Below are 26,893 nucleotides of genomic sequence, written 5' to 3'. Positions count from 1 at the left end.
AGTCGAAGACGCGTTGCAGGCACCATTGTTGTGGTCACACACTCATGTTGAACAACCGATTTTTAAGCCTCTTGCAACTGCTTACGCTGCAGTACTGGCTGCAGTGCTGGGTGCGCAGCACTGCAGCCAGCACTGAGGGCCAGCCAGCTTTGTGGGAGTAGCTTGTCCTGGGTTTCTTATGCTGGAACTGAATGCAATTGACTACTATGGAGCCGTTTCATGCGACACACTTAAAACTTGAAATCTGGCGGGATGCCATGTAGACGAAGTTTCACCACGTCTTCCTACGCGTGGAGGCAGTGTTCTCCAGTTCGGTCGAGTACTTTGCATCACCATCGACTGGCATCTGTTGGAGTAGTCGGTGACACAAAAGAGCATCATCTGGTACTAAATTTACATATACCGGTCTCTATCTGGATTTTAGACGAACTGGCGATCGACGAGACAACTTTTCGGCAGCTATGAAGGCACCGGTAGATGTCACCGGGGCAACTACGAGAGGAAACGAGTCCGAATAAGCTCAGATTTATGCGGCAAAAACACATCCCTTATCGTACTTGGAGCTGTCGCCGACAAAGCCAATTGCCACAATTGAATGAAATGTCGTTCGCAGAGATCTGGACCCCTACACGACAGTCACAAAAACGTGCAAACGAGCGCAGGTAGGAAGACAAAAAGCCTTCACTCTTTGGCGCAAATTTATTTTGCATAACTTAAAAAGCACAGTTTACAAAGAAAAAAGGGTCGCACCCGCGTGTAACATAACCCCAAAAATGTCTCGGTGTAAACTCTGCGGTAAAACAAAGAGAACCAAACAGAAGGCTTCAAACACTCGCTGCAGACCCTTCCAAATGCACACATCCCATTTTCGCACACACGCATACAAACCAGCAAGTACAAACTACCAGGAGGAAGGGGAAGTTTGTCGTCATTTTCAGCTTCTTTTAATCCGGGTTTCTGCTAGGATCTCGAGTTCACAGAAGCCGTGTTGCCTAGGAGGACGCAACAGAGCACACACAGGAGTCCAATGTTCTATGTGGAAACTGCCCGAGGACGCCGCACCAGACGGGGAACTCTGCCGCCGCAAAAGGCCCCAATAATTTACAACGCCCCGTCGGGTTGCCCACCTTAAAGCACTAGTCGAAACTGCCGGCCGGGGGCGAGGGGGGCGCGGCACTCTAGGCGCCCCGCTGCGTAAGGGGCTGCTCCCTCTTCGCCTTGTCCCCCTGTGGGACTCTCCGGTGCACTTTCTCCAAGGAGCGTGCGGAGGACCAATCGCTGCAACCAACGAGTCGGCCCGACCAATGATGAGGTGAAAACGGCGTCTGCTACCCAGAAATGAGATCTGCGTCGAAACACACCCAAAGGTGCACACTCCCTTCCCGGTGAAGCCCGTGGTTGAGAGTCACTCGCTCTACTCTACGGAGAGAACCTGAAGAATAACCGTCCAGAAAAGATCCCGATCGCAATTTATCTTTTGCACGGCCCATTTCTATATTTTTTGTGGACGGCCAGGATCTCTCTCCGGGGGGAAGCGGATGCCATCGTCGGGGACACGAGGGCGACCTTCCAGTCCGTGCGCAGGACCCAAGGACGCATCACATTTCTGGGGCTTACGAACCGACTGCGCCCTCGTCATTTGCGAGGGCACTTGGGCGGGCTGGAACCGTCTCGGCAACGACGCGAATGCACGGGTGTCCCCGGGAGACGGCCACGCTGCAGCCGAGCAGATACGACGGGGCGGGGAGCCGCTCTTCCAAGTGCCCCACCCCGGACAGCACCAATGGCGGCAGGCAGGCCCCTCAGGAGGAGGAGGAGGAGGAGGAGGTAGAGGAGGTGGGGGAGGGCGGGTGGGCGAAGCCGCGCTTGGGGGTGGCCCCTCCGGCGGGCTGCCGCGGCACGCCCGGGCCGGGGTCCAGCGCGGACGAGGCGGCGTTCAGCCACGGGTGGCTCAGGCACTCGGAGGCCTTGGCCCGGCTGGCCGGGTCGTAGTCCAGCATCGGCAGCAGGAAGTCGGCGAAGGCCCTGGCCGCACCGGGGCTCCAGTCATACTTTTCCGTCAGCACTTCGTACAGGCCCCAGGGCTTTAGGTTGCTGATGTGCCGAAGCTCTCCTGCAAGGCACCGTGCATGGTCAGCTCTCGTGCCAGCAAGCGGTAGGCACGAGCGAGATGAACACCGGCGACACAACCTTGAGACTGCACAAACACCAGTGACGTCTGAGCTAACCTTATAACGAGGCGCAAGTTTCCCTCCAACAAAAACCCCACATTAAAGAAAAAGAAATAAAAAAAAAGGTAAGATATGGAGCAAACGCCCTTTTAAAATTGGGAGATAATCTTGCGATACTGAACCGAAATTCGGAGCGCACAAAACAAGGCTAGAGCAATAGGCGGGACGCCGCAAAACCCCAAAGCATCACTCATACAGCGATATAGATGCTTTGCAGCAGCTTTGCATGGGAGTCGCCATAACCGACCTTCAGTTTTTGTTTCCTCTCATTCCGTCTACTTTATCATTACCAAAGCAGGCAAGGTTATTACCACTTTAGTTTCCATTGTGTCCTTCTCCTCAGCATTGGCCTTTGTGGAGGCCCGTCAACGCCCGTTTCAGTGACTCAGTATCTCGGTAAGACAAGAGAAGGTCAGCTATGACTGCTGTAATCTGGCGCGTCTGTAAAGCGTCTACATCTCTAACAGATGGCCGTATTTTTGCAAAAGAAGTGCACGATTGAACAGGGTCGAGGAAACAAATCTCACGTCACGATTCTAGTTTCCTCTCCTCTTTGCTTCATCCCATCAACAGCGAAGCAAGGGAGAGAGAAGCGAGGCCCATTCCCCTCATTCTCAAGTGTCCCGGAAGAATTATGACGCCTGCCCCCCCCCCATCCCTCCCTTGATCGCTCCCTTCTTTTCCACAAACACGGCCATTCGTTTGAGATATGAATGTGTGACGTTTTGGAGTTTGTATCGTCCCATTCAACGCTTCTGCGGCCTTTTTTTGTGAAATGCAAATTTCGGTTTAGCATCCCTTTAAAGGAGCTGTGCAACGATTTTAAGGTTGAAAGAATTGGCATCTTCTGCTTTTTGATATTGTTCACCTTGTCACAAATGACAGAAAACACACCTCCTTTCAACGAAATGTTGCGGTTCCACCGCGCAATAGCGAGGCAAAACTTAGAATGTTCCCCGACCTGCAGCCGCGAGCGGCGGGCATGAGAAATACGCGGCGTGATGTCAAAGGGGAATCTTGTAGAAAGCTAGCAAGTTGTGCGAATACCTGCTTGATAAAAGGTAACTTTACTATAAATCTTGTCGTTCCAACAAATACAGGGTGTCACAAAAGAAAATTTACACGGTCTTTTTTACCGCAAAAATAAACTAGGCATCGCCAAACGCTCATTCTCCGCCCAAAGGTAGAGCTAGAGGTCACAACCAGATGCCAAAGTTTCAGCCCGATCCAATAACTTAATCAAAAGTTATTGGTGATTTTCTGAAAATCTCAATGGGAATATGGAGCCCGTTTTCGGTTTCTGGTGCCATAGAGCCCCATGTGTTTGAAAACTCCGTCGGCCGCCATTTTCCCATTGAAATTTTCAGAAAATCACTTATAACTTTTGATTAAGTTATCGGATCGGGCTGAAACTTTGGCATCTGGTTGTGATCTATAGCGCTACCTTTGGGCGGAGAATGAGCGTTCGGCGATGGCTAGTTTATTTTTGCGGTAAAAAAGACAGTGTAAATTTTCTTTTGTGACACCCTGTATATAAATGAGTCAAAAACCTGGTATCATCGACAAAACTTATTATAAGGAGTTTTAGAGGCGCCATCTATCCTAGGTCCACAAAACTGTCAGCTCTCTCTGCTACCACGAACAGCCGCCAGAAGGCTGTTCGTTTCACTAGGGGCGCTCTGGTTTGTTTGTAAACGAGTTGGTCTATAGATGTCCGTTTCACTCATAAAGCAACAAATCTGCGCCACCTCCTCAGGAAAAAAAAAAAAAAAAATAAAGCCAAAGGAGGAGGCAGGCCCTACGCACCCCTCTTGTTGAAGAACTCCCTGGAGTAACGGCCGGAGAAGGCGATGTGACGCGGGATCTCCCCAAGCAGCTCGATGATGTGTGCCAGGTGGTCCTCGTCCCGACTGTAGTCTTCGCCCGAGTGGGGCTCGAACAGGTAGTCGCCCGTGGCCAGCTCGAACGCCTGCACGCAACACGGGGGAGGCCACCTCTCAACGGGGCACCACAGTCTCCGGCGCCTTCCCTTCATGGCCATTTTGTTCACAGGTAAAAATCAAATTTGATATTTACGTGCCAAACCAGCAAAGGGCATCTAGCATGCCCGAGCGGAGGACTGAGGATTCATTTTGACCCCCTGGGACGGTTTGCTCATCTTGCGGACGCGGCTGTGGCCAAGAGGGATTTTTCTGTCACGTGACAAGCCCCATGAAGACAAGGAAGTACCTAGCGTCCCCTCCCAATGGCGGAGAAATCAGTATCGCTTCAAGCACAAAAGCCCAATTTCGCTCGCAGAAACTGACTGCAGGGACTTTCAACTGGAGTCCCAATGACCACCCCTTTATACTGTAGGAGCGGCAGGTAAAGTTACGGCCAGGGAGAATAAATGAGCCAAAATAAAGAAAAAAACCACGCAAGATAAAAGCGGTGGCAGTATATTTATCTACCTCCGCCAGCGCCGGCAGCTCATGCCTTCTGCTGTAGTCGAGAGTTTAGAGCGCCGGTACTTGACGTCGCAGCGTGAAAGTCCCAAGTTCAAATCGCGCCAGAAACTCTCTTTTTCTTCTTGTATTTGACTGCACTCCCACTAAGACTGTAGACAAGGCCCTATGAGCCCTATAGAATCATTGGGCGGGTAGTTCTGACTCACCAGTTCGTTGTTCATGAACTCGGAAGAGCGCATACATGTCTCTGGCTTTCTTTACCAACTTCCGCCACACCTCCTGCACCTGCCGTACACTCCGCGGAAAGTTGACAATATCCTCCCATGCCCGTCTCTTCGTTTGCCAGATAACTGTGCTGCTGAATATCTTTAGAATTTGTTGTTTGCGTTTTCCAACTGCTCTAATTAATTCCATTTGTTAATCCAGTCATTTTAGGTGCTTGCGTTAGAGAGATGGTTTGCAATGTCAACGCCTGATTAATTTTCGCATTCGGTTGTGATTGTCTGCTATTCTAACTAAAAATCAAGTAATGTGTTAATATTACAAAACGATTGCCAAAGAAAAATGTAAAAAGTAAAAGTATACCTTCTATCACATTCCATGCAAGTAAAAGTATGATCTCTTTGATTTCGGTTTTACTACTTTCTCAGACGTTTGACTTGCTGCCTAGCCGGCAGGATTTCGCACAATCAATGCATAAGCTGCTAGTCTTTTTCTTTTTGCTTATTTTGTGGAAGATATTTTTTTTTTTTTTTTAATTGTCACAACTGAAGTTTTTATTACTACTAAATAGGTGTCTCCTGTTATTGAAAGGAGTCATAGCAAGAGCGTTGCATATTTAAAAACACATAAACTTATAGTTGCTGGGGAAATGATGCTTGTTTCGGCTCCGTTTGTGTGAAAGCCATACTGATGCTGTTACCTTGGTTTCCTTTTAATGAACATTATGAAATGATTGTATCAGCGCGTTAACTTGCCTTGATCTTTCTTTCTTTTCGACCAGTGTTTCGATTGAACAGGTGGGACTAGCAGTAAAACCTTATAAGGTGCAGTAGTGCAAGTGTATGATTCGTAAAAAAGATCACAGTTAAAAAGTGAGACACGCGTAAAATACACACACAAATAAAAAAAGTAGTGCCTAGCGCGATTTGAACCCGGAACTTTCACGCCGCGACGGCAAGTACCAACGCTCTAACCTCTCGACCACAGCAGAAGACGCGAGCCGCCGGCACTGGCGGAGGTATACAAATATACTGCCACTGCTATAATCTCGCATGGTTTTTTACTTTATTTTGGCTCCTATTTACCCTCCCTGGCCGTAACTTTACCTGCCGCTCCTACAGTATAAAGGGGCGGTCAATTGGACTCCAGTTGAAAGTCCCTGCAGTCAGTTTCTAAGAGCAAAGTTAGGCTTTTGTGCTTGAAGCGATACGGATTTCTCCGCCATTAGGCAGGGACGCCAGGTACTTCCTTGTCCCCTTAAAGCTGGTCACGTGACATAAAAATCCCTCTTGGCCGCAAGATGAGCAAACCGGCCCTGGGGATCTTTCCACGTTAAACCTAGAACTCAATTACCTTCTCCGCAATAAGTCTCCGCAGGATTGCAGGCACCACGGCCGGGATTCGAACCCGCCACCCAGGGATACGTAGGCCGACACTTAGCCTAGCAGCCACCTCGGTGGCTTTCATTGAAAGGTAGAATCGTGCCCAATGCTATCCGTGTCGACGCTCCACAGTTTGCTTTGCTGCTGCAAACTGCACGCACATGTACGGTGTGGGAGCGCTAGATTATGCATTAAGCGAAGAGAAGTGTAGGCTACGCAAGGAGCAGACAGGGTTGCGCATACTCCGTGTGCCGCCACCCCGTACTGGATGCGCGGACTAATCGACTGGAGCACCAAAAACGCCTTTTGCCTCCCCCGTACATCGTGCGAGGCAGCAAAAGGCATCTTGCTTCCAGCTGCCAGTCCCTCCTGCGATGCCTGTCAAGGGCCACCGAGGTATAATGAAACAAAGAAAACCCACCATGCAGGCGGTGCTCCAGATGTCGGCTGGGGTGCCGTAGCCTCCGCCCAGGAGCACTTCGAGGCAGCGGTACTGCCGCGTCTGGATGTCCTCCGTGAAGTGGTGGTGCTGCAATGGAAGAGGCGTCTCCTCAGCCCAGGGTTCTTCCAACCGCCCGTTGCCAGGCACAGATGGAAGCGCACTCACCACCCAGCAGGCGTTGCCCAGGTCCGCTATTTTTACAGATATATTACACACTTCGTGGACGGGGTCTGCCATGCGGTCGGGCGACTTTTGGTTCTCTGCAAATGGAAGGGAAGGGCGTCGGTCCCCCAACTGCACTCCCAAATCCCTCCGTTTTGTACACGTGCGGAAGCAATGCCACCAGGAAGACGAGGTCTCCCCACTACGCCATCGTCAGTAGAGGTCCGACTCACTGCGAGCCAAAACGCCGTTTTCTGGTTTCTTTTTGTAGCTGCCACATAGCCTCCCCCCTCCCTTTTATGTAATAGCCTCAAATGAGGCTTACAGGTACCATAAACAAATACGCAAACGGGACACGATACACGCCGAAGCGCTGCACTCCTTGCGAGACGCCACCAACACGAGCCAAGCAGCGCCGGCCTGCTAGAAGCGACGTCGGGGGAAGAGAGAATCGGGCCCCGTCTTTCAGGTGGCTTTGGCTAGAGCCACTAAGAAGCCCGGAAGTAACGCCTCTTAGGCCATATTGCTGCGAGGGATTGGTGCTGCCAAGGGTTGCCGGTTTTTGCCCATGTGCCCGAGAGAAACTGCCCGAAGCACTTTCTCGTTCTTCAAAACGGCCAGTGCAGAGCTGCACGACCAGCGCCAGGCATCGAGGAGCCCCATTTCGAGACAACATTCGTTGGCGACGGCACCTGCAAAACTACACATACAAAACACGCAGCAAGACGACTGGACCAAGGACTGCCACAGCAGCATTAGACGAGGCAAAAAGGCACGGCTGCTGAGAAATTCTAGCGCAGTACCAACTCGTTCAATACAACAAGGAGCTGTAAATTCTAGGAGAGCGACAGCAATAATTTACCAGTGGGGGATAATTAACAGTTACAAGATGGAAGCCTTTATTAGCACCTTCATAAATCTTGGCCGACGGACGGCGGTACTTTCGACAATTCCCCCGATTTGATCGTCTAGGCTAGCCAAATTTCTGGAACAATTCGATTTTCTATCAATTTGCGCGCTGTTGGCAGTCGTGCACGCCCAGCACCGGACCGGGACTAGAGCCTCACCGGGACAGGAAGCCACTCTGCGCAGCTGCGTGGGGCCCTGGGGTGGTGCCAGGGTGCTCTCCGAGCGCTCCAGGCGTGTTCCCACCCTGGGCTGGAGCGTTCCCCCCGTCGCCCCGGTGGCCGTTGCACACCTCCGCATTCCCGGAGGGAAGCAGCCACGAGGGGTCGCCACCTTCTGCCGTCGCCGTCCAGTCCAGGCCGGCCTCGCCCTCTGCGCCCCCAACGGACCTCGTCAGGGCCCTCCCGGCTTTAGAGGAAGCTCCGTTTTTTGAGCTACCCAAACTGAACACATTTCTGGAATGCCCAGGCTTTACCCTTCATGGCACGCTGCTTATTATGTCTCAATTACACACAGCTATAAGGGGTGACACCACTTGTCGCTCAATGTGGATGATATCTAAAAGGCTCTATTCATCTCGTTGCCTAAATGCACTGTATGATGTTTCATTTCTGTAGGGCAATTTTCCAATAAGCTAGAGGGAGAGGTATACAGCTATTGAAGTAGGCAAGTCGCCTCACTTGGCAAGAAAATGTATCACATAAAATTGCTGGAGAATATTGAGCATTTCTAAGCTTCATCCATAACAAACTATTTTTTACCCTGAAATCTGCGCTTTTTCTATGCAAAACAACAATTTGAAAAGCATTCCACATGATGGAGCATTTTCTCCTCATCAAAACCCTACTTTTTGGCAATAAAAACTTAAAAAAAAAAAAAATTAGCCACATCCCTTATTAAATTTCAGTTCAGAAACATCCACAGCGAAGAATAAATTCCGCAATTCATTAAAATGATAAATTTCCTAAAATGAAAAGTACTGAAAGAGTGGAACTGAGAAAAACCTATTTGAAGTTTCCACACCGCTACATTTAGTTTTACTTGTGGTGGTAGAGGCAACTAAAAGGTACTAAGAGCTGGTGCCTTCTGCTTCCACCCAACCTCCTCTGAGTCCGAGCTTAAAACGCTTTCTTCGAGTGTCATTTTGTTGTCAACATGTGGGCATTGACTATGAAAAGAGTGAGGAACTGGATACGCTTGCAATACACGAATCAGCGTCAGCAATTATGGGCGTGGTAAATGTCGTCGAAATCCAAAGCAAACAAATCCACGTGACTTTCTACAAATGAATGTTGGTTTCAGTTAGTTTTCCATTCAATCAGCGAGGGCTTTGATTCTTGGCCATGTGCATAGCCTCTTCCACGGGAAAGCCAGACTTCTACGGTGTTCTTGACCGAATAGTGTTTGCTCTCAGATATGTTTGATGTACTGAAACTGTGAAGAAATGGTCTTTTAAATGAGATTATGATCATCGTTCTAGGGCTCCTGGGTGGCGAGCTCGCAGGCGCACTCGCGTAAATGTTTTAACCTTTTGGCACAGCCGTGCACGCCACCCAGGATCACATTGTTAGAAAATGGAAAACAGAAGTTTTGCATGTCATGAACAATTTTGCATCGTCGGCTTACTGAAAATGTTTTACTTCTCCGTAAATATTTTAGATATAGTAATAAGAATTTGCAGGAGTGTGCACTATTAGTTGTTGAACCACAACAGATACAAACTAGAAAAGTCTTTTTTTTTTGTCAAAAATTGCAAATTTAAGGTGGTGTCCCCCTTAAGAAAGTGACAAATAAAGGTAATGCCAAAACTAACATTCAAATTTTCATGCATTCTCCAGTGGGGTAACATATGCTGTATAGCTTGAAAGACGAGTAGGCAGTCTGAAAAACGCGGTATTTTGTACACATTTTTTGTGTTTTGCTAGCATGAGCTTAGCCAGCATTCATTCCATCAAGTAGAACGTCGGAAACAAGCTGTACTGCCCCATATTACGATGTTCCGTGTCAGTGTTGCCAGTAGTCTCTCGGACCAAATTAAAACTTCAACAACTTTGCAGAAAAGTATTAATAGACCAATCTCATCAAGCGTTTGGCGCATGCGTGACGCCGCCATAACTTTAGTTCGCAGGAGGCACGCAGCAGTGCACAAAACGGCTCGTGCCGCCTCATGCTCCACACGCGCAGAGCTCCCTCAGGCGGTGTTGTCGCACGTGCAGAAAGACTAAAGCTCCCTCGATGCACTGCGGCAGTAGTGGCGTAGTAAAACTGGCTGGTGAGATCGGTCTATTTAGGTCACTAGTTCAGACGTCTGTTAATATGCTAATTTTGAGGCAGATCAGCGACAATTAAAATTTTGCCAATTCCACCGTGGAAAGCGCTCACTATTTAATGGTGGACATTAGTGCTGGCGAGGAGGATCACGGACAGACAAGCGGGTGGGGAGGCTGAGACTAGTTGTGGACACTCGACGCTTTCACCGCCTCATTGCACTTTGTATAGCAAACGCGGCCAATAAACCGCTCGACACTGATCGAGCGATCGGAACCACTCTCGAATCTAAGCACACTAGAGCGCGCCGAGCCAAGAAAAGGAGCAGCTTTCCCCTTTGGCCGAGAGAGCGGCCAAAGACACTCACCCCCGGGGGAGGGTGCCCCCCGCCCGTTGAGGGCCTTGTGGTCCTGCTCTCCTTGGCCCCCGTCCTCCTCGCCCTCCTCCATGTCCAGTTCCTCCAGCTGCTGCATCTGGCGCTCCAGCAGCTCCTGCTGGCGCTTGGCCTTCTTGCGCAGCTTCTTCTTCTTGTTGCGCGACATCTTGGCCGAGGCACCCCCGGCCCCTCCGGCCCCGTCCGGACCCACTGCCACGGGGCCGCCCCGGAGCTCCTTGGGCGCCGTGCTCACTGCGGGGCACAAGGGGCCTCAGCACGCACCCTCCCACGCGCCCCCCAGGAGACCACGCTATACCGGCACCGAAAAAACCAGCAAGAGGTCGAGGAAACAACTAAAACTGAGCCGTTTTGTTCATTTCTTTTAACTCTCTCCGTGTCCCTTTCAATGCCATTTCAGTTCTCATTCGGAACCACAAGCCAGCTCGCCGAAATTCATCCTCGATATCCGGGGCAGCTTTCCGAGGTAATGCCGTCGAAGCTATGGGCGCACATAGTTCTCTCTTTTTGAGTTGCTCCAGAAAGTCGTCCCAGAGCGTAATTTAGTTTATTCCTTCCACGTCAAGCCCCCATACATTACCGCATTTACACGAAGGTGGCCAACGCAAGAAAAGTGCCACGAAGTAGCGACGTAGGACCCAAAATGACTAACATAGAGGCAGTCCACAACAAACCAAATTGCCGTAACCCACGCGAGGGGACACACTGAGATCCAACCTGTCTGGACAACGAGTCTAATGCAAACCTGGATCGCAAAAGTGTCTTTGAAGCGGGAAATGCTGCGAGCGACAAGACTGGTTCGAAACTCGTGACCGACTGGGTCACGATTGCTTGTAATAACACCCTGGTGCCATCCGTCAAGGGTCCTTGCCCACTTGGAGTCCTCGTCACTCTTAAATAATAAATATGCTAATAAATATCGTAAGCAACCATTTCTCCACGATGGTGCACAGTACTCGCAAATACTGCAAAGCATTGTTTAAATGAGAACCTCAAGCGTTCCCCGTTTGCACACGGGTGCCACCATGTTTCAGCTCCGTACAACATGTTATAATGTGAGGAGTCGTAAAACAGTCAATCACACTCAAATACAAAGGTATGATCCAGCCTAGGCCCCCTCTTTAGTCTTTCTCTGGTACACTGTTTAACTGCACTTATCCGGGAGCCGACTTTTGGGCCTAAATGAACCTTTCAAACGTCGCACCTAAAGAAGGCAGGAAAAAATGAAACGTTTACAGCACCCTGTATCGCCTAATTAGAGTGCAGCTCTTGAGGAGGAGGAGGGAAGGGTACTGAGGGGAGGGTATACCCTCTTCCTCCTCCTCCCCTTGTCCTCCTCCCCGTGCAATGCATTATGGGACATTCCCAATAATGCATCACGCAATTAAGCCGACGGCGACGCCGCTCAAGCCGGAAGCAGGAGTCTAAGAGCTGCGCTCTAAAACAATGTGGTCAGAGAGGTGCAGCACGCAGCAGGGAATGGTTGAAGCGAGCCTCGCTTACCTAGCGACCCTGGCAGGCGCAGTCCCATCTTCTGCCACTGGGTGGCCTCGTAGGCCAGCTTGCGCACATAGACCTCATCCACCGCTATCAGGATGTTTTCGGGCTTGATGTCCGTGTGGATAATCTGGCACTTGCTGTGCAGGTACTCCAGCCCTTCCAGCACCTGCACGAATGCACCCAACACGCCACTGGGAATCCCTGGACGTTCACTGCCTTTATGCCGTCCCTTCAATTCGCGGCTACGTTAATCGCAACTACGTATGCTGCCAATTGCCACGGTCCTGGCAGAGACGCGGGAGCGAAGCTGGGCGAGGCAGACACCTGTTCTGCAGACTCTGCAGCCGGCACAAGCTGGGACATTGCAGCGCCAGTGCGGCAACAGCCGACTACCGGGATTGCAACAATTCGCAGTATTACACGGCAGCTAGAATCCCCTATGAGGAGACCATCATGCACTTGACTAGCCTTGCTGACTGGCGGGCACTGGTTGGATTCACAACAGACGACCCGTCTCAGAAGAGCCTGCCGCAACTGCACATTGCTCCAGCGCCCCCAATACCTAGCGTCGCCCGACTTCGCCGTAGCAAAGAGCCGTAAAGACGCACCTGCCGTATGATGGTGCGCACGTTGGGCAGGGGGATGCCCTGGTAGTTGGAGCGGATGATCAGCTTCAGCAGGTTGTGGCCGAGCACCTCGAACACCATGCACATGTCTGGGAGGGCACCGGTCAGGGAGGGAACAGCAAGAGACCGGCAAGGGCGAAAGGACGCAGAGATGCTGTCTGGGTGAATCGCGAACACCTCGGGTGTGTCGCGACCGGAGCACACCCCGGACTGACCTCGGTGTCCACGGGAAGAAGAGGGGCACACTACCCTGCCTGTTCTTTTCGGAGACGGCGGCCCACAATGAACTCGATCATCGACTCGCGCTCGACGTACTTAGGTGTCGAGTTAACAATTGCATCGAAAGTCACGCCAACGAGAAGTGGGAGCCATCCTCCGCACTCTTTCTCTAGTTTTGAAAGACAAAAAGAAAGCCATCGCTGTTATACCCTAGGCAACAAAGATTTAAAACTGAATGTACTGTTTGACAATACGGCACGGCCACCTTCTCTCTTCACCCAAAAACCTGCAGCAGAGATCCCAAGTTCGAAACAGAGCCATTTACAAAGAAGGCAAGACAATCTACACAGAGCCTTCTACCGCACCTAAAGGCCTGTCCAAACAGGAATCGTGAGGCGACACGACCCTGGCAAAAATCGTAAAAGTTGAAGCGTCCGGCAGTTCGATGTCTGTTTGAACACCACCGAGCCAAAATCACGATTTTCCTCCTTGTTTCCTCCGCTTTTCGGTGACCTCGGTGCTCGTCAGACTCGACGTCGCACGCCACCTGCCAATGCTGCCTCTCTGTTCTGCCAGGCCCTCATATCCTTGCGCGTGTTCCAAAATTTACTCAATCTTACTTCAGGATAAGGGTTTTGTACCTTTACATTCGAAAACCTGTTTCAGCGTCGCTCTATCTGTGTTATCACGTGGCACAACCCGCTGGGGTAGCTCGGATATATTTGGGTAAGATTCTGGACACAGCCTTTCCCCCTTCCCGTTTACGGGACCTGAAGAGAAGCAGAGGCCTCGAGTGATTGACCGAGAATCAACAGAGCTTCCGAGTGGCTGTCCGGAGCCACATAATGAGCATGCTCAATGTCCCTGTCGAGGACATGGGCGAAATTTGACGGAGGAAACTTCCTCTCCAACAAAGAAAAAAAACAGAAGCGGACCGCCATACGACTTATGTTGGAGTCATGTCGCCTCACTGTTCCTGTTTGGACAGCCCTTAACTACGCACTACTGTGGAGAGAAAGAAAAAAAAAAAAAGATAATAAAATGGCAGTGCCCGTGCAAGGACAAAGAAAGGGCCGCTGCGGCACAAACTGCATTCTTCGACAGCTCGGGCGAGCCTGCCAGTATCGCAAGTATGGTGATTCCAACGCGTCTCTGACTGGCGCGTTTACCGCGCCCCAAAAAGCGATCCCTTGACTTTCGCCCGACAACGTCGAAGAAGTGTCATATTGTTCCCGGCTGCAATCCAGGTGCTGTTAGATTAGCGGTGGTGGATTTGGTGGACGCCCGTTTCCTACAGGTCTCCCTCCAGCTCAACAGTGCACGGAAGCTTTGGTTGCCAGGAGTCGAGATCCCGCGACGACAAAGACATTCTCATTTTCTCGTCAATTTTTTCCGGAGCTCCTACGCCCAACCGCTAGGATCGCGACATATGACAATGCGACGCTCCAGCTTTTGCTACGTCATTAGTTGCTGAGATCAGGTCCGACGCGTGGGTGGAGTGGGAAGCTCAACAGACCGGTCGGAGACGCGTTCCAGGTACCGCGAGTGCGGCCCCGGGAGCGCCCCCGAGCGAGAGCAGCCGAGGATACGAGTGCCGTTGACCCCCGAGATCCTGAAGTCGTCGAGGAGCTGGACCACCCGCTCTCGGCAGGTGTCGTCCGTGTCGCTCTCCCGCACCTGTAGGGGGAAAGCACGCAAGGGGGCCTTTCTCAGGCAAGCCCACCAGACTGAAAAAACCAAAATGCCCCCCCTCTTTGTAAAGACACCATCGTCACCCTTTCCTGGCACCCACGACGACTCCCACGCTGCGTCGCACGTGCAGTGTGCCGGAAACCCTCCGCACGCCCCATAATTACTGAACGTTTGTTTCTGCATGTGGTACGTCAGAAAGGTACGAGGGGGCTCGAATTGTTATTTAGAAAGGACAATATAAGTCTCGTCCATGCTTCTCAGCTTACGTACGCCTACAAAAACAAAGGCGTGTTTTGCTTTTATGTATCTCCCGAGCCTACCATAGCCAACATAAAAAAGCCGTCAGTGGTTAGGGTGACCCTCATCCTCGAAGTAGAAAACCGGACACAGATAGGAAGGGGGAAGACAGAAAAGCTCTGCCACACTTCTGTTCAATGCAAGTCTTCCAGTTATTTGTTGAGAATGCGAGTGCCTTCCTTCCCCATCTTGAACAGTGGGAAAACATGTCTCCCATACATACATCTATACAAACAAAATGCATCGGCAGATGTCACCGCAGAAAGAGTTTACTTTTCATTTCATGTTTATAAAATTATGTCTGCAACGAATAAACATTTTATCAGTTTTCTTGCATTCACAGCAACTATGCATGTTCCCACAGAAATGAGATGCGAGGATTAATCGAGACAAAACGATGGAACAGCAGAAATGAACTCGGTGATGCGTATGGTCATTTTGAAACATCTTTTGGAGCTGCTGAAAGTCCATTATGGAACAGAAAAAATAACCTGCGGAACACAAGCACACGCTTCCTTTTCGTTCCTACCACTGCAAATATTGCATCTAAAGGTTCACACAATGGCCTGTCCAACTAAAAGACACTGTCGACTTTCCTTTCCCACTTCTGCACAACTTTTTGTTAGCCTTAATCGCACAGCAGGTTCATTTTCATCAAACTGTTTAGTTTCACGTAGAAGCACCAGACACGGCAACAAAATGATGATTGATGAAGGACACTATCCACTGATCTGAATGGTTATTTTAGATACAAAGTCAAGTGGAAACCAAATAGTATACCATAAAATACCGGGCAAGCGCCCACTCAAACTTTGGAGATAATTGCAACAAAATGGGGGATGGGCGCTTGTCCGGTCATCAATTTTACATATAAATGTACTGTGCATATTTTCTCAGATTTTCCAAATTTGGGAGTGGGCGCTTAGTGTGGAATGGGCGGATGCGCGGTATTCTACGGTATTTCATAGAAATATTATGAGAATGCTGAGCACCCAGATCGATGTTTCATTGGAGTTCTTTTTTGTCATTTGATTATGAACATCAATTACATTTTATTGATAAACCTTCGTTATAACAAAATCGGCATGTGAGCAGTTAACGTCTTCTTAAAAGAAGACATTAAATAAACTCATTAAAGGGCTACTCCGGACGAAAACTGAATTGATGACTGGTATAGTCAAAGTGAAGCGGCATACCGTAATATCCCGAAAGACAGTCCACCTAAAAAAAAAGCGAAAGCAAATCGAGTGAAAACAGTGAGTAGGCTAACTTTCGGTGTGCAATCAAAGAAAGAAAATGCTAGTTTTAGATTCTGTGACCCGCAAAACTTGTGATTGCAAGGAAAGGCTATGAACCTTCCCAGTCGGCAATGTTTGCTTATCTCACGTCGCTGCTAAGTAACACCATTCCTGGCGATGTCGCCACTGGCCCAAGCCCTGCAATACCAGAAGTGGGCTATCTTTCGGTGTTTCGGACAAATAGCGAATCCTGCCAGATATAGGGAGTGGGTTATCCTTCGGAGGTGGGGCATCTCAGGATATTACGGTACTCCACTAAAACAGATCTTGAATATGCCACCAGTTGCTTTTAAACAGGTGGCGAGCATGTTAGCTTTTAGTCGAGCAACACTGGGCGACGCTTACCACACCACCACCGTAACGTCACGTCGTGGCGGTGCTGCTAATGGTTTCACACGTACCGCGTAACGCAGCACCACCGTGACCTCACATTGCGGCCGTACAGCTGATAATTCGTCTTGCCATCCCTCTCTAGCAGGTAGTTTCGGTTTCGTTGTAGACGTCCGAAACCAAACTTTGAGTTGCAATAATTATAAAACCGTGCGCAACATCGAAAAAAAAAAATATATATATACCTCGTAATTTTGGGACACTGAGCTGAAAACAGTCGAAATCCCAAATTCGAAAATATAAATATATTCACAGTGATTCCAGACAGATCAAATACAGTCAAACCTCCATGTAACAAACTTCTATGTAACGAAACCCCCTATGTAACGAAGTACATAACTTTTCCTAACCGCAAGTGTATGCACGCCATGTATTTTTTATCTCCATGCAACGAAGTCCCGTTAACCGAAATTTCGATGTAACGAAGTTTCATGGACAATTTGTAACAAACTTTTGGGTCCCAAAGGAGATTTTGGGAAGCACATGCGCTGAAATGGGCTCCCGATAAAGTGCAAAGGGTGAAACGGGCCTCTGGCGAGTGTGGTGTACAAAACGGCTACTAGAGGACACTAGAGCCGCCGCTGTTTCGTCCGTCGGCTTCGTTCGCGCTATGTAGTTTGTTTCGAGGCCTAACTAAAAGCATGCGTTTCTCATTGCCCTGGGCGATGGAGCCGCCCTGACAACGTCGACCTCAACGAATTTGTTTACGCCGACTCTACTGCCATTGCGACAGAGGAGGTGACCGACAAGGCAATAGATAGCGATGTTTGTGGGAACTCACAAGACAGGGACGACATTGAGCCTGATGAGCAAGACACCTGCTATGTGCCCAGTAACCGTGCAGTGGTGGACGCGATGCAGGCCGTCTGGCTAGGCGAACGTCGTGTGATGCCAATAGTAATGCCAAGAGTGGCTCAGAAAAAGGTGACAGACTACCTTCAACCGAAATAGAGGCGTCCTTGGTGAGTTTTGTGCACCCGAGAAACATTTGTGGAAACTTTCTTTAACATTAGCCTCAAATATCTATGTAGCAAGTTTCAATAACGAAATAAATTCCGAATTTTACCGACTTTTTTACATCGAGGTTCGACTGTATAAAGGTGATAACTAAATGAGAGAATTGACATAAAAAGCTCAACCTATCGAACAGTCTATATAAAGCTTCTCGCAATAATACCTTACTAGATCCTGAATTAAAAAAAAAAAAAAAATCATTGGATTATTGCAAGTTATGATATTTCAAAAATGTTTACTGCAATGTAGAGTAGTTGCATCAACACGCGCAAAGCTCTTTTCTTTTTATACAAAGAGGGCTTTTGATTTTAATCCGAGCGTTTATTAAAAACGGGCCGTTAAAGATACACAATACGGTCTGTAAAGGTGGGTTATACGGCAAGTGCAACAGATCGTAGGGAGCTATTGTCACAATAAGTAGAATAATTATGTAGGGAGCTAATTGTCACAATAAGTAGGAAAATTAAGTAATGTGTGTTAATTGAAGCACACGGTATGTGCGGGGGCACGCTAAGGCTTCTATTTGTGCAACCGGTGCATTGAAATCTGATATTTTCACCAATAAAAAAGATTATTAACGAATACTGGTAAAGTATTAAAATTATCGGGGCGATTAGATCCAATAATATGTTCCCCTTCACGTGTAACTCACTTGCACAGACTGCATTAGTGTACCTTTTACGGATTTTTAAAAAAAAATCTCTTTGAATTAAAATATATAACGGATGTGCCCCATAAATGACGGATGTGCTATAGCAAAGAAAGGTAAGCAAAAACGCTGCGCTTACTCCGCGGTTCTCGCTTCACAGCAGTGCACCATTATGCGGTGATAAGTGCCCTCAACGAAGTTAACTAACCTGCCAGAACAGACTACGAAATATGGCGAGACTTCCTAGTACCACCTGTCTTTTATAAGAGGATCAAATCAAGTATACCATGTTTCTATAAGTGAACGATCGAAAGTTCCAAAAATTTGCACAATCCTACAGTAATGATACCTCCATGCGGCGGAGCCTGAGCTAGTACATTTTCAGTATGAATTCGGAAAAATTGCATTAGACGCAATGCTGGCGCAAACTCGTAGCAGCATGTAGCAGGGTAAGTAGTTTGGCGCAGTTTGATGCAGATGGTGCGGCAATTGCATCACTGTGAACTTCCAAAATGAGACCGTCCAGGCAAAAACGAGGCAAAACAGTCAAAGTTCCTGGGTGCTAGAAAAACGATGGCCAACCTCAAAAGAGTCTCGATGGTTAATGGCCAGGAGGCCATGTGCTGCCTTTCCTCGAGTGGGTTGTCCCTCACCGCAATGAGACCCCGCACGCGTCTCCCACCAGAGCATTTACAGTGTCTTCATTTCTGTACCCTCCATTTCCAGTTGGTGACATTGCAACTGTGTAACACTGCTGTTATCTGCAATCCTGGCAGTGGCACAGGAGCAAGGGTGGACACAGTAGACATGTGTTCTCATCTTACTCTGCAGCCAATCAATCGATGCACCTTGACACTGTTAGCATAAACAAGCAATCGCCACTTTTCACCGTCTTAAAACTGAAAGGCTGCCAGAAAGCCTTCATTCAAGGCAGTAACCTAAGTGGTAAAGTTGGTGCCCATCACTACTCCGTCCGAGTCAAATTCCTTCCTGTTTTCATCCTTAATATTATCGATTACTGAATGGAATAACTTGCCAGACGAGATGGTTACTAACACAAATCCCGTTGAATTTAAAACAATGTGCGAGCGCCTGTGGCATGAATAGTACACGTACATGCTTGTTTGTTGTTTTCAAAGTCGCTTTCCGTTTCTCCATATTGAAATTGTTGTTTTATACATAGTTACGTCCAGTTCAAAATTGCAGTTGTGTACGTACGATGTGATTTCCTTTTTGTAAACTGTGCTGGGCTGATTGCGATGATTTTGTTATACCAATGATTGTGTTTGGAAAATTGTGTTACTATGTTGTTACAAATGCATGTACCACCTACCCCCCTCATGTAATGCGTCCTCAAAGACACCCTTGAGGTAAATAAATGAAATGAAAAAATGCAGAAAAGGTTGCGTTCAGGCCAACAGTGTTGAGCAGTGTACACTGGAACCCACGGACGGAGACTCTTGCGTCCACTTACCTCATCCGTCGGCACTTCTGCCACGACACACCGCCAGCACCGCGACAGACTGTACCATTTCCCCGGCAACTCCCGGGACCCATTTTGTTGCCACTTCGAAAACGCCCCTATGCACGGGCATCGTAGGACGCCAAATGCGCCAGTTTAAGAAGCATTCCAGGTACCATATTTTTTTTACTTTCAACCGTAGGCACGAGCCGCGCTAATGTGGGACGGTTCCCCAACGTCGGCCCACCGTCTCAGTTCGTTGACACGAGCAGAAAGAAAAGCACTCACCGCCTTGAGGAGCTTGATCTCGTCCAGCGCTGTGTCCGTGTAGTGGGAGGCGCTCTTGACCACCTTCAGGGCCACAAACCTCTTGCCACTGCGAGACATTCACTCCGTCTCAGCCCCCTCGCCCCAGAGAACGAGACGAGGGGGAAGGCGCTACTCACACGAGGTCCCAGCAGAGCCAGACAGTGGAGAAATGGCCCCAGCCCAGCTTGCGCACCACGTGGTAGCGACTGTGGAACAGGTCCCCAATCTTCACCGGGTGGTAGCCCCCTGCAACGCGCACGGTGGCCACAGAATGCAGTCCCACTCCACACCTCCTCCGCCGAGCGCTCTACTTCCTCGACATCAATGGCCAAGGAAGAGCGGATGAACAGACAGTGCGAAAGAGGGATAAACGGAGACCGTCGTGCGACCCCACATTTCATCGGCGGATCCCCGTGTTTGTGGGTGTGCCAGGTCACCAAACTGGCATCAAAATGCAGTCTCTTTATTTGCGGCTTCCTGGATCCAGTGTGAATTTCTCCGCACCTCCCAAGTTAATATGTTCACAGGTAGTGACACGTCGATCCAGACCTAGCACCGCGTCGATGCACCCACGAATACGAGCCCTTTGCCAAGGCTGGGAACGCAGTTAGATAAAGAACTTCATTTTCAGCAGTGGACACTACGGACTTAAAGGGGCACTGAAGTCGCTTCTGAGATCGTCCTTTTGTGGTGACAACTCAATCTAGACGCTCTAAGCATCCCAACAAGCCCGGAATCACAATCGTGCGTAGCTTATTTCCTCGTTAAAAGAGTGTTTGAAGATCGTGACACGCCCTTTTGGGGAAGAATTTTCTTCCGAATGAAGTGGTCGGCGAAGGACGCTTGTCGGCGAGTTGCAAGCGATGGCTTCACCAACGGTGAAAAAGAGGAGTCTTATCTGAATGTGTACCTATGACACTGTCTTCGAAACGAGTTATAATAAAATCATTCGGAATCTGCGTGTATTGTAGGGCTTTCATTAATCCACACAGTGTAGTCCGCGAAAAAAAAAATAGTGCACATGCTTTTGTCTTGTTCTGAGATAAATAGGTGATTTTGTAATATAGGAATTGGTAAATGTGAGAATTAACATATATTAAACAATATAAGATCAAAAACAACCCTTTCTACAATCGACTTCAGCGTCCCTTTAACGTCCCGAGAAGTCTCGGCGGCCCACCTTTGCAGTAGTCCTTTGGATCTTCCTGTTCGTCGTCGTCGGAGCCCAGAATCTCCTCTTCCTCCTCTTCATCCTCCCCAGGATAGTCGTACTGGGACTCGCTCCTGCACCGACACTGGGCCTCAGACACTGCCCTCGGGACGAGGTCAAGAACTCTGCCTGCTGTACCCCTGCACCTTGGGGAACGCTGGCCTACATACACTCAACCAAGACATTCCCCAATTTTTGTTTAAAAAGGAAAGGCAGAAAAACAACAACCGCAAAACCTTTGCCAACATTGGACCATTAGTTTTAATGGTTTTTGTTGAGTCTTCACGCTTTTCGGTCACACGTCTTAGGACATGGCGAGAAGACTTATTTACGCCTAGCATTCCCCAGCCCCGCTGCAGAAGTACTTACACTGCGAGCAGCATAACCGAGCCTGGGATTCTGGAGCATGAGCAAACGTTAAGTGAGGAGCAAGAGGTGAATGCCTCGGTCATTAAACTGCTATCATTCCCAGTATGTGCATAATCAGGCTTTGATTAGTAGCCTTTCCAAACTAAGCCTACTCCATATACAACATTTGTGATGCAAGATGGCAAATATTGCAAATAGCAAAAAATTTCAACAAAAAGTGCCATCTCCCGAAAGTTTCTGGGGCTCAAATGCTTAGAAAATCTGAGACCTCCAATATTGACATGCACACAACCAAAACTGTTCCAAAAATTATGCAAAATTGAAGAACTGAGTTGGTATAAAGAAGCACTCAGATATCTCCTGTTTCTCGCACATTTTCTGGTATGTGCAGCAAAAGTTAGACAGCAAAAGCAATAAAAGTGCTCTATGTGGTTGAGCCGCTAGTGGGATGACCCACAAAGAGATGAATAAATAATGGTATCAAAGCTAAACCGACTGCATGGTGGCGATGTATGACTTTTGCATATGCTGTTAGGCAGCTATGCGAAAGACGTGTTTCACACAATGGGGCAAGAAAGACACACTGCCTTTGACCATCCAATATGCTCGTTGAACATCTAGTTTAAAGAATTTGAAAACTCTGCACTGCAGATGTCAGTCGATACAACCTACCTACTTTAGAACTTCGATTTTTCAACTGAGAAAGAATCGTTCCCAGTGATCACGGTGTCCCCCCGCTCGGGGCAAAGGCATTTCAGTAGAGACCTTTGAGCTTGGCTGAAGGGCTGTCCAAATACCACCACGAGGCAACCGGCTTCACCACAGCACTTGTTCGGCGGAGAGCCGGCACTAAAGGGACACTGACACCCCCCAAAAAAAATGTTTCATTCTTTGCCAGGCGATTTATTATGGTTATTGGAAGACTACCCAATTAATATTTTGCTACAAAGTCACATAATTTTAATAAAGTCAAAAACGCAACTGCTCGAAACCGAAACCTGTGCACGGAAGTTGGAGAAATATAGAGGATGTTTTTTGTTCATTTTTATTGGTTGCGCGCAGCAGACGACAGACGCTGTGGGAATTGTTTTATATGCGATCCCTTTGCGATTATGTTTGTTCTGCTCGCTGTTCCGTACTTCAAGATGAGTTGTTTTGTACATTGAAGGGTTGGAAATGAGTAGTAAGTGCCTGTGGTGAATTCCCGTGATCAGCTCCGAAAAAGAATACCCCCAAGATGTTGCATGAAGAGCTGCCTCACGTGTCCGGCATCCGAAAGTGGCATTGTGCGGCAGAGTGCACAAGTTTCCGAAAGATCAATGGGATTGGGACTGATGGCTGGCTGTAATAGCTGTAGAACAGTTACGGGCACTTCGGAAAGCAGATACCACCCGATTCATATGCTCCTTGCATTTTGTGGAAAGTGAATACATTGAGTTAGCAAGTATCGAAAAGGGAATCCCATAATATTTAGTTCAGCAACGTATCATCCACAACATTTGTTGTTTTCTTCAGTGATAATTGTAAAAATAGAAATGTAAATATGGCAAAATGTTTGACAAAAAAAAAATGGTACGCCCACACTAGGGATTGAACCTGAGTCTGCTGCGTGTGAAGCGGACGTCTTTCCACCGAGCTACTGGGGTAACTCTTCACAGTAATGCAGCCGGTCGACTGTAGGTCAAAAAGTTTGCTGTCGATTTCCCCCCAGCAAATGCCCTCCCGGCTCAAAGTCGGGAAGCACCACGCATACCACATTCGCACCTAGTAAAGAAATCACACGCGTGCATATTCAACTCGTAGTATGCACTTCGTGCTCGACGTTTGCACGAGCAGTGTCTTCAGCCACGAGAAGGAGCGACGGCTCGGCGACGTCTTTGAGCAAATCGGCTTGGTAGTCGGGCGTGCTGCACGGGTGAATACCAATTCCTTTGATCGGTCCAAAATTTCTCTCTCAAAGGAAGACAGAATTTGCCGGTACTGCGAACGACAGTTCTGAAGTAGAGGTCCCACGTCCGTCATCTGCTGCCATCGTCGTCCAGCCCGCGAGTCCCAGGATACGCGATACAACGCTATGTTGAGAATTACGCAGTGAACGCACAGAATGCGTCTGGTTCTCTGTGCAACTTTTTTTTTTTTTTTTTCAATCAGCGTATTTGCAGTTTTTTAGAAGTCACAAAAAATGGGTTTCATTTTTTTTTGTCTATTTTTAATATTGAGTGTGTGCTTTCAATGACCCACGACTTTGATTAAATTTGGTGGTTGTGTCTAAACCTTAGAAAACGGCCCGTGACCACGGAGAAGATAGTGAGCGCGACTCAAACCGGCCAGTTCTCGATCGGCGGTTTTCGGGCGGAAAGAAACCGAATTTCGAGCCGCAAATTCTGTTCTGGGTAGTTGGGCTCTCATATGTGACGTACAACTAAAAACCTCGACGAGCATAAATACCCGGTCAGTGTCCCTTCAAGTCCACCGAAGGACCAGTCTCTCGCCGGCGTTTCTCACGGTCCAATGAGGAATCGGAAAGACGCAACTGGCTGCGGGCGCGAACACAGGCGCCCTGTAGACTCGGGCTGGAGTAGAGAGCCAGCAGACGACGGCGGCGGCGCACGATGTTTGCGCGTGGCCCGTTTTCCGGGGTAACCGTTTAACGAGAATGGACATTTCTACCCTTCGCTAGCGACAGTAAATCAATGCGCATGTCCAAACCCATCGAAGCTAAACTTGCACGGGGTGGGCTGGCCCGATCTCAAGACGTTGGCCAGCGACAAACAAAAAAATGATAGAGATAAATGACAGCTCGGCGAAAAGGTTTCCCCAAGTAACGAGCGAGGATCCGCCAGAAAAGCGACGAGGACGTTACCCGAGTCCGTGGACCGGAGCGAGCGGCGCTGACATCTCGCCGAGGTGAACGCCTGTCGCCGGGTTATGAATCGAGTCGCGAGATATGCCTTCATCAACGTGCAATTGCGCGAGAAAGAAGAAAATAGAGCGTGGGATTCTCCCCTCGGAGACAGCGATCTCTCACTCGAAGATGATGACGAAGAGAAAGCCCCGTTTTTTCTTTTTCGGTCTTGTTTCACTCTCCATCGATGCTCCGACGGCGACATCACCGCTGAATAAGGGGAGACGCGGATTTCTGGGGAGACCGGGCGGCTGCGGCCACGAGAACCGCAATCTGCGACGGCGCCGAGGACAATCAAGAGCCCGGGGCGCGACCGAAAACATCCGGACCGCTTCCAATAGCCGTTCAATTTAGGCTTACACCGCGGTACGGGTACGACATCATGCTCAAGTTTAGTCATTTGGCTTCATACGAGTCATGCTGGGGGGCGCACTCCGGTACACCAGCGACAAATTTCGACAGTCAAAAATATGGCCCACCGGAGCCCCAGCGCCGATCCGGCACGGATCGCAAGCGGCGTCAAGTTCCTGGCGACTTGCGAGAAACTTGACGAGACGAAGCGAGCCGCCACAGGCTGCGCCGAACTGCGCTGTCTCAACGCAGCTGAGCCCCAGACTCTTCCACGAAGGGTTCACGACGAAGCGTTCGTCTCCCTTTACACTGAACGGCAGTAGAAAGCTCTCCAGTGTTTGGTAAAACGGACAGATGCAGCAATGACTAGGCCTACCTCTTCTTGTCAGATGCATCCGAGCGGCCCTTGAGCTTCGACTTGGGCCCTTTTGAGCGCTTTTTTTTCGCCTGGATGGCCATAACTGTGGAGAAACAAGCACTGATTAGCTTACCGTCATTCACGCTTTTATGCGAGACTCGGGACAAAAGAGTAGATTGTATTTCTTCGTAATAAAACTAACCTTTTCGGTTCACATCAGCATTCATCTTGCAGCGGGGGCCACAAGTTTAGATGCGGACACGAGCAGGACTGGGAACGCACTCTTCCAGGTGGCGTTAGTTGTTTTACAATTACCCGCGTACCCCTGCGTGCCCGCACGGCCCGCACTGTTCCTCTAAAGTATTTTTTGTTACATTATAACCAAAATAATATACTTAAGGCACTGTAAACATAATAAAATGTGTCTAAATATTTATAATAATTTTTCTTGTATTTGTGAGGTGGTACCGGCAGTACCGGTGGTACAAGTGGGCGGTACCACAGCGTGGGCGGTACTAGAGCACTATATAGCTCCTACGGAGCAGAGTAGCGCAATCCTTTGAACCTCGTGTTTTGCCGACAAGATGGCCGACAGAGCGGCTCGGCGCGAGTCACGTGGTACTCAGGGTTCCAGGAGGCGGCCCGCCCTATGGGAGAATACATGGAGATCGGTACAACACGGCTGATTAAAAAATGAACGGCGAGTTCGCACTTTTCAAAACTAGTCTGTCGTGAAGTTAGTAAAGCACTAAACACTTTGTCAAAGTTTTAATAATATCGGATGCGTGTGCAAATTTTGAGAAGGCAATTTCCAAGGCAATGGCGTTTGAAGCAGACGATTTTTGCTCGCAGCGGAGATGGGCTTTTCGGGTTGGCCGGAGCGGGTCACGTGAATGGTGTGACGTCGCCGTGTCGTCTGCTGCATGATGCCGCTCAAGCAATTTTTAAAAAAAAGTCAGGTTCTTGCGGGTCACAAAACTTAGCGCAAATTATTCTAAAATGTTCCATTATTATGTCACAAACGATTGCCATTCCGTATATTCCCACAATGCTGAAGAAACAACGATTTTCTCACGTTCTCCGTGCATTTCTGACCGCAGTTGGAACCTCCGGGCGTTCGCCGCTAGTCGCCGAGAGGCGGCGTTCTGGATTGCGCTACTGGCGGCGGGTTCGACGACGCAGGCGGGCTCGACGACGCTGGAGAGCTGATTGAACCTCAGCTCAATGGCGCCTTCGAGCAGCAGGCGTCGGGCAGTCAGGTGACAGGAGATAAGTCGCAGGACAAAGGCGCGCAGGCACCAGGGGGATCTAGGGTACTGGTAGTGGGGAGCTCTAACGTAGCACGGGTTAGGAGGGGTGTACATAACAGGGTGAAGGGAGACCAGAGGGTAACCGTAGAGGTCCAGCCAGGGAAGTGTATGGTGGATGCTATGACCGCAGCACGTGAGAGGGTGTGGGATAACCGGGAGGGAAGGAACCTAGTAATAGTTCATGCGGGGCTTAATGATGTGCTGAAGGGCAGGAGCCAGAACCTCGGAAAGCAGCTAAACGTGGGAATACGTAAGCTGAGGGACGTGTCTGAGAATGTGCATGTGGTTGTGTGCACCATTCCAGAAGTTCGGGGGCAGTCCGGGTTAACGGAGAGGAGGGTTGTCGAAGCCAACGGAGTAATTAAGGGTATGAGTCGACAGCTTCGGTACGACGTAATGGAAGTAAACAGAGAAGTGTACGAGGCTGGCTCCCGCCCTTTTGCAGATGGCATTCACTACAGTGAGGCCACGGGTTACAGG

At 49.2% G+C, this 26,893-nt stretch overlaps 1 protein-coding gene across 1 annotated transcript; it reads right to left on the bottom strand.

The window, feature by feature from the left end:
* Positions 1-684: 684 nt before the first annotated feature.
* LOC8033202 (SRSF protein kinase 1) lies at positions 685-25,384 on the bottom strand. Its single transcript, XM_029992133.4, is given in 15 exon segments — positions 685-2,113; positions 4,038-4,200; positions 6,704-6,811; positions 6,890-6,984; positions 7,954-8,035; positions 8,037-8,164; positions 10,428-10,688; positions 11,958-12,120; positions 12,563-12,669; positions 14,389-14,476; positions 19,890-19,977; positions 20,048-20,156; positions 21,091-21,194; positions 25,122-25,206; positions 25,306-25,384. Coding segments are annotated over 15 exon segments (1,917 nt in total). The 5' UTR covers positions 25,331-25,384; the 3' UTR covers positions 685-1,802.
* Between the last annotated feature and the right edge of the window lie 1,509 nt (positions 25,385-26,893).

This window comes from Ixodes scapularis, unplaced genomic scaffold (assembly GCF_016920785.2).
Source record: "Ixodes scapularis isolate PalLabHiFi unplaced genomic scaffold, ASM1692078v2 PGA_scaffold2__306_contigs__length_199485367, whole genome shotgun sequence".
Lineage (NCBI taxonomy): Eukaryota > Metazoa > Arthropoda > Arachnida > Ixodida > Ixodidae > Ixodes > Ixodes scapularis.
This window is presented reverse-complemented; position numbering and strand designations above follow the sequence as displayed.